At 48.8% G+C, this 12,645-nt stretch overlaps 1 protein-coding gene and 1 pseudogene across 1 annotated transcript; one reads left to right on the forward strand and one right to left on the reverse strand.

Moving 5' to 3' along the window:
• Positions 1 to 754: 754 nt before the first annotated feature.
• LOC136457607 (putative pentatricopeptide repeat-containing protein At3g15930) lies at positions 755 to 3,534 on the reverse strand (annotated as a pseudogene).
• A 3,145-nt stretch (positions 3,535 to 6,679) lies between these two features.
• Positions 6,680 to 12,351, forward strand: LOC136457609 (coleoptile phototropism protein 1-like). Its single transcript, XM_066457638.1, has 3 exons — positions 6,680 to 7,703; positions 11,589 to 11,894; positions 11,999 to 12,351. The coding sequence occupies exons 1-3, from the start codon at positions 6,792 to 6,794 to the stop codon at positions 12,242 to 12,244; spliced, it is 1,464 nt and encodes a 487-aa protein (XP_066313735.1). The 5' UTR covers positions 6,680 to 6,791; the 3' UTR covers positions 12,245 to 12,351.
• Positions 12,352 to 12,645: the final 294 nt, after the last annotated feature.

The raw sequence follows: 12,645 nt of genomic DNA on the forward strand, positions 1-12,645 counted from the left end.
TTGATTGGTGATCAGGGAAATGTACTGGTCGAGACTGTTGTCGAATAAATAAAGGTAAATGTGCCGGTGGCAGGTGGCACTCACCATCAAATAGCATGACCTGGCAGCACACAACGAGTTCAACATATTTCCGAGAAATTATTGGTACTGAAGATCATTGCAGTCACTCTATTATTGAGTTTATTTTTTCAAAACTTTTGTTTGGCACAAATTCGGTGGTCAAGATCAGCATCATAAAATCAACTAAATGGAGTGGAGCTCACCACAGATGAGATGCAGAAGGGGAGAAAACATGACATAAAATAGATGAACAATAGCAGTATGATAGCATAAAATAGATGTCCAGATATGCCAATTGTCAAATAAGAGATCAAAAGAGATGGATGCTCTAAAGGAAGGGAAAAAAGAGAGGGAAATTTAGCATACACCACTGAAGATTTAAATCTTAATTTACACTTAGCAGTATGATAACATGAAAAATACAAGGTTTCATGGATCATACTACAAAACTAAAGTGAATAACTCTATTGCTTGAATCTGTTATTATTTCTCTTTGAAAAAACAAATGCTAAGAATGCAGTTCAGTCTTCTAAGATAGTTTTTAACAAGCATATTTATCAAGCGACTCTGACTATGCATATATAGTTAGACAATTCCTCATGTCACTAAAGCAGATAAATAAAGACTGACTATTTTCTAACTCTTACAAATTGTCAAGATTTATGGAAAAAGTGTGAATGAAGCATGAACTCAAATCTACTTTGTGTAATGAAGACCAATGTTTCAGGTTCATTACAGTTTCAAATAGAAACCAAGCAGACATGATCAAAACATATGAGAGCCACAGATCTGAGAAATAAAATACACCTTGTTTTATTTAGGCCCAAACTGTGATCAAGACATGATCAATCAACCAAATGCAGCTGTGCCAAAAAAAATATTGCTTCACACCAGAGCCAAACAATTGTACAGCAAGTATTTCTCCATCAGAAAATTCTGCAAAGCCAAATCCAAGAGTTAGATATTGAGACACTTAAAATACCTTTTTAACTCTACCACTATTGCACATTTCAACATCCAAGAATCTGAATCTTCTCAAAAGAATATTCTAATAAACAAAGTTAGAACATATTTCTTATGACATGTAGCAGAACATGTAATAAAATACCTTTCTCCGAATAAATGCTGAGCAGAACCATCAGATATTTCAAGGTTTACATCAAGGTGCAAGAAGATTAGCTCAAACAGAATATAGGGTGAAGGGTTCACTGGATCAACTATACTATCATGCTTCTATTCACTTCCTGAACTGCAGTCAATACTCAACACTACATTTCTAGAGAGAACTCATGCTCGCCTATCAGGTGATCACTCAAAGCTCAAAGCTGAGGCTACAGATTTCAGCTGCCTTATGTGGCTGATGCATAAGGAGTTACCAATAGTCTTTACAAGAACAGAATCCATGTCTAAAATGATGGAAGCGCGTTCTGTCCCTCACAACAACCTCCCTTCCATACAACCTTGAAATCAATTTAATTGCGTTATGGCAGTCCAAACACATCCTCAAGTTTTTCACAATTCTTATCACAGTATTAGGTTCTGAACTGAGTAATGCAAAAGCAATAGCCAGCTTCTCGCTGTGCCAGTAAAGAACTTTCTGCTTTTCTTCTTCTGCGACTTCAACAAAGACCTCAGTTACGTCAGGAAAATACCCAACACTATTTAAATCATTGATTATGCTCTCCAACTTAGAGTAGATTTCTTTGCTCATAGGATGAGACTGATCGCCAGCTACAAATTCATGAATAATACCATTCATTTCGATCAGACTGCAACCAGGTTCTTTCTTTATTCCTTTCTCCATTATTGCATGCCTAAGCCGCCGAACATCTTCCCATCTGTTACACTTTGCATAAATGTTTGACAGAAGGATGTACACCATGCTGTTCTCTGGATCCAGCTCAAGGAGGCGCTCTGCTACCAATTCACCGATCTCTGAATTGCCATGAACCCTACAAGCTGCCAGCAGGGTCCCCCAAATAGTGGAGTTGGGTGTCATCGGCATTTGATCTATTGTCTCCAAAGCTTCTGTAATTTTCCCAGTTCTGCCAAGGAGATCAATTATGCATCCATAATGCACCACATTTGGGGCTATATTATAGGTCTCTATCATGCTGAGGAAGAACTCCCGTCCTTTGTCAACCAAGCCAGCGTGGGTGCAGGCTGTGAGAACACCAATGAATGTCACCTCATCTGGAGTTTCTGAACCCCCGATCATTCTGTGGAACATTTCAATAGCCTCTTCCCCATAACCATTCACCGCGAGACCAAGTATGATAGCTGTCCAAGTAAACTTATCTCTGTGGTGCATGCCTTTAAAAACATCCAATGCACGCTCAATGCTTCCGCACTTGGAATACATGTCTATGAGCGCATTACCGACAAAGGCATCCATCTTAATCCCTTGCCTGCTCATGTAAACCCTCACCCATTCTCCCATCTCCAGAGCACCTAGCTGCGCGCAGGCTGTGATCACGCTCACCATGGTGAACTCATCTGCACTCACATTGCTATACTGCATCTCACGGAACATCTCCAATGCCTCCCTGAACCGGGCAGCCCGCACATACCCATCAATCATCGCGGTCCACGAGACTGTATCTCTCTCAGGCACACAACCAAACAGGTCTCTCGCTTCATCAACCTGGCCTAACCTCGCGAGCCCAGAAAGCAAAGACGTCCAGGACACCACGCTCCTCACCTGCATGCCGTGGAACACCTTCCAGGCCGAGTCCATGTCAGCACACTCGTACATATCGACCAGCGCGTTCTCCACCCTGAGGTCCGGCAGCACCCCACTCCCCACGACGCGCCCGTGCACCTGCATCCCGAGCAGCACGTCTCTCGTCCCCTTCCCGCAGGCAGACAGCACCGAGACGTAGGTGACCGGCGTGGGCGCGGCGCCGGCCCTGGCCATGTCCACGAACGAGCAGCACGACTCCCCGAACCGCCTGCACCTGTTGTGGCCCGAGATCAGCGCGTTCCACACGACGGGCGTCTCGCCCTCGCGCCCGCGCGCGCCGCCGCGCCGTCGCCCTCGGCCGCGTACGCGGCGACCAGCGAGCTCGCCACGTGCGCGTTGCGGCCCATCCCGAGCCTGACCACGTGCGCGTGGACGGCGCGCGCCGGCGCCACGGAGCCGGAGCCGCCCGCCGCGCGCGCCACCGCCTTGAGCAGGGGCGGGAACGTGTAAGCGTCGGGCCTGGCCCCGCGCGCCAGCATACGCGCGTACCCGGCGACCGCATCCTCGCGCGCCGCGGCCGGGCCCCGGAGCGGAATTCCGTCGAGCAGGCGGCGGGCGTGGGCGCGGAGCGGCCCCAGCGGCATACACGAGCGAATGACCGCGGGGTGGTTGATGGGCTTGCGGCGGGGGACCTCGGGGGAGAACGGTGGTGGTGGCCTGGTGGTTGGGGGAGGCGCCGCGGTGGCGCGGGTCTGCGCGAGTAAACGGGGGCGCGGGGGAGAGCGCGACGGGACAAGGAGGAAGCGGGCGAACGGGTGGGTGGGCGTGGGCCTGTGGCCTGTGGGGGTGGGGGTGGCCTGTGGGGGTGGGGGTGGGAGACTGGCAAAGCCCGCAAGGACCACGACGAGGGGAGCGGGGAAGTACACGGGCCGTCGCGGGCTACGCGGGCGGGGCAACGGCGGACCTCCTCTGTTCCACACCTTTCCTTTTCAGATGCTTCTCTGCTCCGGCAAGACGGCTACCAAGTCGAGCGAGAGCTTCGTACCACTACTTCGTAGTGGCAGCGCGAAAGTAGGTGAAAGAGATGCCGGCCGGTCGTCCGATCTCACCATCACTGCTCATTGGTCAGGTCAAAAAGACCAGTGGTTCAGACGCACGCTGCAGCAAGCGAAAAACGCACTCGCACGCAGACACAGTGACACAGCACACAAACACAAGCGGGAGGGGGTATGCCGGCGGAGCCACGTTGGGGCCATCCTCGGCTCCGGCCCCCGTTGATGTTGGTAATTTTTCAAAGGATATCCGTGACTCTGTGAGACTGTATGCATATTACTTGCTGCACAGTCGCATGGCTGCATGTATATACAACCTGTTCGGTTGGCTGGTTCGTATCGTTGTTGGTTCGTGAAGAAGTACTGCTGGCTGGTTTGTGTGAGAGAAAAATACTGTTCCGGCTGGAAATTTACGATCGTTTCCGACAAGCCACAGCCAAACGAGCAGGCTGATAGTTATTTTCTTACACTTGATTTTATAGCTGAACAACAGAGCCAAGATGACAGCGTGAAAAAGTTACCTAGCTTCTAACGCCGATGCCTTAGCCAAAGAAACAGAGAAATTTTAGACAGATCTGCTATGGAGCTGGATCCGGACCCCTCTTCCTTTCAGCTCTGGCTCCGCCACCGGGTATGCAACAACCTTTTTTTGTGGCATGCATGATTGCGTGGTGCCAATACGCAGGTATGCTCGAAAAGGACCCGGTTTGCGGCGGCGCATACCGACGCAGGCACTCGTACAGTCATACCGTACGGACGCGCCATACCATATACTACGGGCATATATACGGGCCTTTGGCTCTGCAAAGGAGATGCGATCGCGTGCCGTATACAGTACGTGGACAGCTACGACCGCTGTACGCACGGGAACATGCGCATTGAAGACGCGTTTTTGTCGCGTGCGCATTACTGCGTGGCGTGCATGCAGTCTAGCTTCTCTCGTCGCCGTCGCGTTCGATCGCGTTCGCGTCGCGCGCATGGCATGGAATGGCACGGCACGGCGGCACCACTGAAAGTCGCGCCTTGCATCTGGTTTGTCCCCCTTGGCTCGCTGGCTCGCTGTGGTGTGGTGCCAATGTGCCATACTGCCATGGCATGCCAGTGCACCACTGATGCGCGCCGCGCGCATCTCTCGATCAGGCATTCAAGGCTCAGGCGATCCAGAACGAATGCAAGTTGCAAGCCCATGCATGATTATATTAGATGTTTCTTCTCTTCGCGATCCATGTCATCTAGGGTGAGAAGCGACTACAGCTACAATACAGGCATGGCAAAGGTAGAGCACGAGCACGAGCACGAGCACGAGCACGAGGAAGAGTGACACCTCTGGCTCCATCGGGGACATGAGGTGATAGCCGTTTTTGTAACACCTTCACGTGAGTCGCCACCGCTACTATCAATTTACATATACTGGATGGGCAATTAGGCCCCGTTTAGTTCCGAAAATTTTTGGCTTTTGGCTACTGTAGCACTTTCGTTTTTATTTGACAAAAAATGTCTAATTATGGACTATTTAGGCTTAAAAGATTCGTCTCACGATTTCTCGGCTAACTGTGTAATTAGTTTTTTTTTCGTCTACATTTAGTACTCCATGCATGTGCCGCAAGATTTGATGTGACGGGGAATCTTGAAAATTTTTTGTTTTTGGGTTGCATCTAAACAGGCCTTACCTTGCTATGAACAGTAAATCTACTGTACTAGCAAACGTGACGTACGTTGGGTACATAACTTATTGCGTGGTCACATGATTGGAAATATAAACAAAATTTAATCTAAATTACATATTTACCATGATTAAAAACATATAAACCACTTTTGGTTTGGTCTGCAAACTATAGGTCAGCATAGATCTCGGAGCTAGAGTTGTGAAAACAGGCTGTAGATCTACATAATTTTGTGAAACCTTTGACTTTGTTAAATACATACTTTTGTTGTAACTTGTAAAATATATAGATTTGTGGTAATTTTGGCAAAGAATCTAGCGATTTTTGTGAAATTCACACTCTATGGGCGTTAAAAATAGTAACTGACAAAGTACACATGCTGTTCACCTTGCACGGTTTCACTCTATGGGCGTTAAAAATAGTAACTGAGAAAGTACACATGCTGTTCACCTTGCAAGGTTGCGGGCATTGAAACCCCTTTTGGCTTATAGCGAGTTTAAACCAACTATGGCCCTGTTCGCATGCACTTAAAACCGATTTGATCTGCTTCTTTTTTCATCTGAAACAGTGTTTTTCTTTCACAAATTCTTCTAAATTCATCTAGATTCCTCCAAAATTTCTCCACGCGAACGGGCCTAAGCCTGCACCGTTTTATTCTGACTACATATGTGTATGGCTCAACAACATGCATGTATATACGACTAGCTACGTGGTCCACTCGGACCTTGGGCCAGGTACGGTACGCGGATGAAACAGTAAAGGTACGAGGTCCACACTCCAGGCAGCGCTAGCTGCGCTACACAGACGCACTGATGCACATGGTGCTGCTCTCGCTTCTTCAAACTCACTCGATCCGTCTGTGTAAGTTTGTCAGGAGAACAGTAGATGTGCTGTGCATACACTACAGTCTACAGCTACATTGTACGTTTCACTTTCACCCACCAAATACTTGAATTACACATGCCAATGATACATAGAAACACAGGCGTGTTTTGGCGATTTATGCATATACGTTTTTGTACGCGTTAGAATGGTATGATGACTATACCATCCGCAGCCATATGCCTGTGTACCCACTCCGGTCCAAGTATGTCACCGTCTCTCGCACTGCAGCACAGCTTTTGTGCCTTGTCGTTGGTCCATCCATATGCACACACTCTCAACTCTCTCAAGTGGCCAAGCATGCAGCTGCTCACACACACGTTGCTAGCTCCGTTGCTCGCCATCGCCAACTACTAATACTACACACTCGCGCACGCACATACAGCAGCAGCCGAGAGCCTCGAAGAACTTTGCGCGCGCGCCCCGCCGCCGCCGCCACCAGCAGCAGCCATGAAGTCGTCGTCTCAGACTCAGAGCCCGAAGACCCCATCGCCCCGCGGCGGCATGGGCAGCGCCGAGCAGGCGCGCTCGGCCTCGGAGCCGTGGCTGGTGGCCGCGGCGGCGGCGAGCGCCAGCGACGACTCGTGCGTCAACGACGTGGACAACTTCGCGCGCACCGTGGCGGCCGTCAAGTCCAAGGCGGCGTCGTGCGCGCGCCCGGACATGCTGGCGTCCGTGCTGTCGCACTACGCGGCCAAGTGGCTCCCGGACGTGGCGCCGCCCCTCGCGTCGTCGTCCCCGGCGTCGTCCGTGTCCGGGCGCTTCCTGCCCCCGGAGAGCCCCACGGCCACGTGGCTCAAGAAGGGGCTCCTGCTGGAGTCCCTCGTCGCCGCGCTCCCGCCGGACCCTCCAGCAGCGGTCGCCGGCGGCGGCTGCTGCGCCACCGCCGCGGCCGTCGCAACCGACGACGGCATCACGTGCGACTTCCTGCTGAAGCTGCTCCGCGCGGGGAGCATGGTGGGCGCGGACGCGGCGCTGCTGCGGGACCTGGAGGCCCGCGCGGCGCGGCGGCTGGACCAGGCCACGCTGGGCGCCGTGATGATACCGGCGTTCGGGCACGCCGGGGACCACGCTTCGTCGGCGCTGCTCCTCGACGTGCCCCTTGTGCTGCGCCTCGTCCGCGGGTTCCTCAAGGAGGGCGCAGCAGCAGGCGCCAGCAAGGCCAGCAGCGGCGCCTCCATCATCGGCGGCGGCGGCGCGGCGGCCGCGAGGGTGGCCAGGCTCGTGGACGCGTACCTGGCCGAGGCCGCGCTGGAGGCCGGCCTCCGCCCCGCCGAGTTCGAGGAGCTCGCGCGCGCCGTGCCCGCACACGCGCGTCCCGCCGACGACGCGCTCTACCGCGCCGTCGACACCTACCTCAAGGTGCGCATGCGCTCCCGCGCACACTCCTTCGGTCCTTCCCTTTCCATTCCTGGTTCCTCCTTGTCCTTGATTGCACTCCATGACTCTCGGTGGCACACCATGCGCGCGTGCGGCGTAGCACGCGTGCGTGCCCATTCCTGCTCGCCGAAAAGGCCACGGCCACGAACAACATAGCCGCGTCTTCATGTCAGTGACTCAGTGCTAACAGTTTTTTAGACGAGGAAAAATCCTCCGTTCAGGCCTCTGCATCACTCGATGCACATGCAGCCACCGTGTCAGTATTAATGCACAGTTACCTTACTGCCCCGTTCGCTTGGAGAAATTTGGATGAATATGGAGGAATTTGTTTGAGGAAAACACTGTTCTGGATGAAAAAAAAAAGAAACGGATCAAGTCGGGTTTAAGAGCATCCGAACGGGCCAAGAATGGTCCGTTCGGGTGCCCTTAAACCCGACTTGATCCGCTTCTTTTTTCATTCGGAACAGTGTTTTCCTCTAATAAATTTCTCCATATTCATCCAGATTCCTCCAAATTTCTCTAAAATTCTCCTAGCATTGCAATCCCATACTGAATCTTGCAGTGACATTGGTCATAAGAGGAAATCTTACTAGGGCCTTGTTTAGATGCCATCTAAATTCCAAGTTTTTTCATTCTCTCTTCATCACATCAATTTTTAGCCGCTTGCATTGAGTATTAAATGTAGGTAAAAAAATAACTAATTATACAGTTTAGTTGGAAATCACGAGATGAATCTTTTGAGCCTAGTTGGTCCACGATTGGACAATATTTACTAAATAAAACGAAAGTTATATTATTCATCGAGTTCATTTTTTTTTTAATCTAAACGAGGCCTAGTAGAGAAGAGAGACCGTTGGTTTCAGTTTCATTTGGAAACGCCTTTTCGTGCACGGCAAAAAGGCAGTGGTGCTGAAGTCTGTGTTCTTGAGTTGATGGGTTAGTGGGGTTGCCTTGGGTTGCAGACAATCCCAGGACGTGTTCGAATCTGTGCTGGAGATACAGATACCAGTAATTATTCTTAGTAAAGTAAAGCAGTACTGTAAAAGCGATAGGAATCACCGAATCAGGCATGCATATACTGGGCGCGACTCTGGCCTTCTTTGGGCGCCTGAAAACTTGCGAGGCATGTCCATGTGGTTCTGTGTTTGACTGTACTGTGCTTTGCATTGGACCATGCAATGCTAGCTAGCATTGTAGTACTACCCGTGTCCATTTTTTATTATCGCTGGAGGCATCTTTTTATCGGACTATTCAATAAAGTATTATACGAGAGAGAATAAACCGAAACAAATAAAAAAGTTGGAAGTAGTTCAATAGTAAATCCAATTATTCTGCAATCATAAGTTAGGTCGTAGGCGTAGTGTACCATCACAACAAAAATCATAACAAAGCCTGCAACACACAACTATGCTTAGGCTTTGTTTAGATGCCATTCAAATTTTAAGTTTTTTTACTCTCTCCATCACATCAATTTTTAACCGCTTATATGGAGTATTAAATGTAGGTAAAAAAATAACTAATTACACAGTTTAGTTGAAAATCACGAGATGAATCTTTTGAGCCTAGTTGGTCCACGATTGGACAATATTTGCCAAATAAGACGAAAGTGGTACTATTCATCGGGTTCACTTTTTTTCGCAATCTAAACGAGGCCTTATTCTATGATTCTATAGGGAAGGGAACAAACCACACACTAGTTATTTTATTTATCCATGGGTTTGTTTGTGCCTGGCCTGTGAACTGAATGATAGCATTTGGTTGCTTGCTTGCACGGTTTGACAATGCAAGATTTTTTTTAAAAAAAATCCCTCCCTCCCATTTGTCGCTAAAACCCTTGCTACTAGCATCTGTCTGTTGCATTGCATAGGGTGAGTATGTCAAAAAGGCTGAAACGTCTTATCTACTGGTGTCACTCATTGTAGTGTCCAAAATCACAACTAGGCCTCGTTTAGATTGCGAAAAAAAGTGAACCCGATGAATAGTACCACTTTCGTCTTATTTGATAAATATTGTCCAATCGTGGACCAACTAGGCTCAAAAGATTCATCTCGTGATTTCCAACTAAACTGTGTAATTAGTTATTTTTTTTACCTACATTTAATACTCCATGCAAGTGGCTAAATATTGATGTGATGGAGAGAGAGTGAAAAAACTTGGAATTTGGAATGCATCTAAACGAGGCCCTAGTCGCTGGCATGTTATTTTGAACTTATCAGCAGGTTTTTAGCGAAGGACAAACGTTTGGAGAGAGATGTCAGTGTCGTCACAGTGTCACGTGAGCTCCACCGGTTAACCAGCAGAGAGGCAGAGAGACCTGTCAGCTGTCATTACACATGGGAATAGGCGCTTGACTGCTTGTGGATACGAAGGCTCCGTTCGCTGAAAAACCACGGCGGAACGCTGATTTGTTACGAGAAAAATATACTATTTTAATTAAATAAATAAGTTAAAAAATATAAATTATAAGACAAGCGAAAGCGAATCGAGACCTTCTTGTTCCTTTGGGCTTTGGTGCCCTGTGCGCTAAACTACTCGGCCACACTTTCCTTTTGTCCTGCTAGCTTCGATGACCAGCCACCAGCAGGGTTACTGTACACCTGCATTTTTCACAGGAAACTACATGTGCTTGATAGTTGATTAGTACTAATAATATCCTGTTCAGATAGATCCATCTGAAAATGTGTGGACGGAGTTCCCAAGCAAGCTGCGGCGCCTGCAACCTGCTCAGGGATCTTTGCAGGCGTGAACAGAAATTCTAGATTCTCAGACTGTGTTTAGTTCACGAATTTTAGGAATTTGGCTACCGTAGCACTTTCGTTTTTATTTGACAATTATTGTTTAATCATGAACTAATTAGATTCAAAACGTTTGTCTCGTAATTTTCAACCAAACTATGTAATTAGTTTTTTTTTATATTTAATACTCTATGCACGTATCGTAAGATTCGATGTGATAACTACTAGCACTTTTTGAATTAAACAAGCACTCCGAGCCCCATTGCGTGCTGCTGGCTGGATGTGCCTGGGGACCTGGGTGCAGTCTACAACAGTGACAGGATCTTTCTGTTGAGATCGAAATGCAGCAAAAGAAATCTTGGGGAAGCCTGTTCTGTTACGTTCCTCTGCATTTTACCGCTGAGCTCTTGTTTAGTTTCATCTTAATTTTCAAAAAGTTGCTACAGTACCTGTCACATTGAATGTTTGCGGCCCGTGCATAGAGCATTAAATGTAGACGAAAAGAAAAACTAATTACACAGTTTGGTGGGAAATTGCGAGACGAACGTTTTAAGCCTAATTAGTTCATGTTTGAACACTATTTATCAAATAAAAACAAATAGCCCCAAAATTCAAATTACTACCACTAAACGCAGCCTGAGACACTGTCATCGGAATATAATGCTGACAGCGCTGATATATTCGCATGTCAAATCGATGATACACTGGCCATGCGTGAAAAGTCACGTCAGATTCAGGAATCAGGATCGCTACTTTGTGCGGTGCACATTGATGATTTGCATTTAGTAGAATTAGGATTGCATTAAGATAATCCAAAAGTTCCGTGACATGCTTCAAAGAAATGACCGCTGATCCTCAGGGCGCGTTTAGTTACCAAATTTTTTTTTTGGTTTGGCTACTACTTGGTTACTGTAGTACTTTCGTTTGTATTTAGTAATTAGTATTTAATTATGGACTAATTATGTTTAAAAGTTTCGTCTCGTGATTTCTCACCCAACTGTGTAATTAGTTTTTTTTTCGTCTATATTTAATACTTTATGCATATGCCGTAAGATTTGATGTGATAGTTTATGATGAAAATTTTTGGGAACTAACATGCCCTTATTCCTTGGCATGGCTCCATTTCCGACAGGCGCATCCGAACACCGCCAAGGAGGAGCGGAAGTCGCTGTGCCGGCTGATCGACGCGCGCAAGCTCACGGCGGAGGCCGCGGCGCACGCCGTCCAGAACGAGCGCATGCCGGTGCGCTCCGTGATGCAGGTGCTCTTCTCGGAGCACGGCAAGCTCAACCGCCTCGCCGAGCTGAGCAACTCCTTCAGCAGCCAGCGCAGCCCCAACCCGGCGCTGGAGCTCCCCGGCCGCTGCCCCTCCAAGCGCGAGGTCCTCGCGCAGCACCAGGAGGTGCGCCGCCTCCGCGAGGACGTGGCCAGGCTCCAGGTTCTTCTTCGTCGTCGTCTTGAGCTTCCGAGTCCGCACGAGGTTCGATTCAGTGCTCCGATCGGCTACACTGACACTGGAACGTACGTACTCTGCGTTTGCAGGTGCAGTGCAACGCGCTGCAGGCCCAGGTGGACAGGCTGAGCTCCGAGAGGCGGCGACGCGGCGGCGGCGGCGGTGGCGGCTTCTTCAAGTGGAGCGCGTTCTGGTTCGGCGGTGGCATGGGCGCCGATGTTGCGAGGGTGGACAACTCGGAAAGCGACATGGAACGCCGGACGCCGCCCAAGGGGAAGAAGAGCAGCACCGCCACGGCGACGCCGAACGCAAAGTGGCGCAAGTCAACGTCCTGAGATGGGGATGTTGAAGGAATGGTGATCAATGGTTGTTTATTGTGGTTTCTGCTTTTGCTTGGGGTTATAGTTGTAATTTCTTTGAGTTTGAATGCCCTATTGTGTGAGTCAACCTGTTCGCTTGCTCGTAAACGATCGTAAATTTCCAGCCGGGAACAGTGTTTTTCTCTCATACCAAACCAGCCAACAGTAAATAATCCACGATACGATACGGCCTTTCGAACAGGCATGTCATCTCGAGTTTCTGTTCATGGTGAAATTATCTGACTGAACTGTATGACGTACTAGTAGACTGAAAGCACCAACTGCTGATAGGCAGAAGCCACGAACAGATCAACATGGAAATGTAAAATCGTAATTGCACGTAATGTTAGACCTAAAGGAGCATCTCTAAACATAGA

The sequence above is a fragment of the Miscanthus floridulus genome, chromosome 6 (genome assembly GCF_019320115.1).
Source record: "Miscanthus floridulus cultivar M001 chromosome 6, ASM1932011v1, whole genome shotgun sequence".
Classification (NCBI taxonomy): domain Eukaryota; kingdom Viridiplantae; phylum Streptophyta; class Magnoliopsida; order Poales; family Poaceae; genus Miscanthus; species Miscanthus floridulus.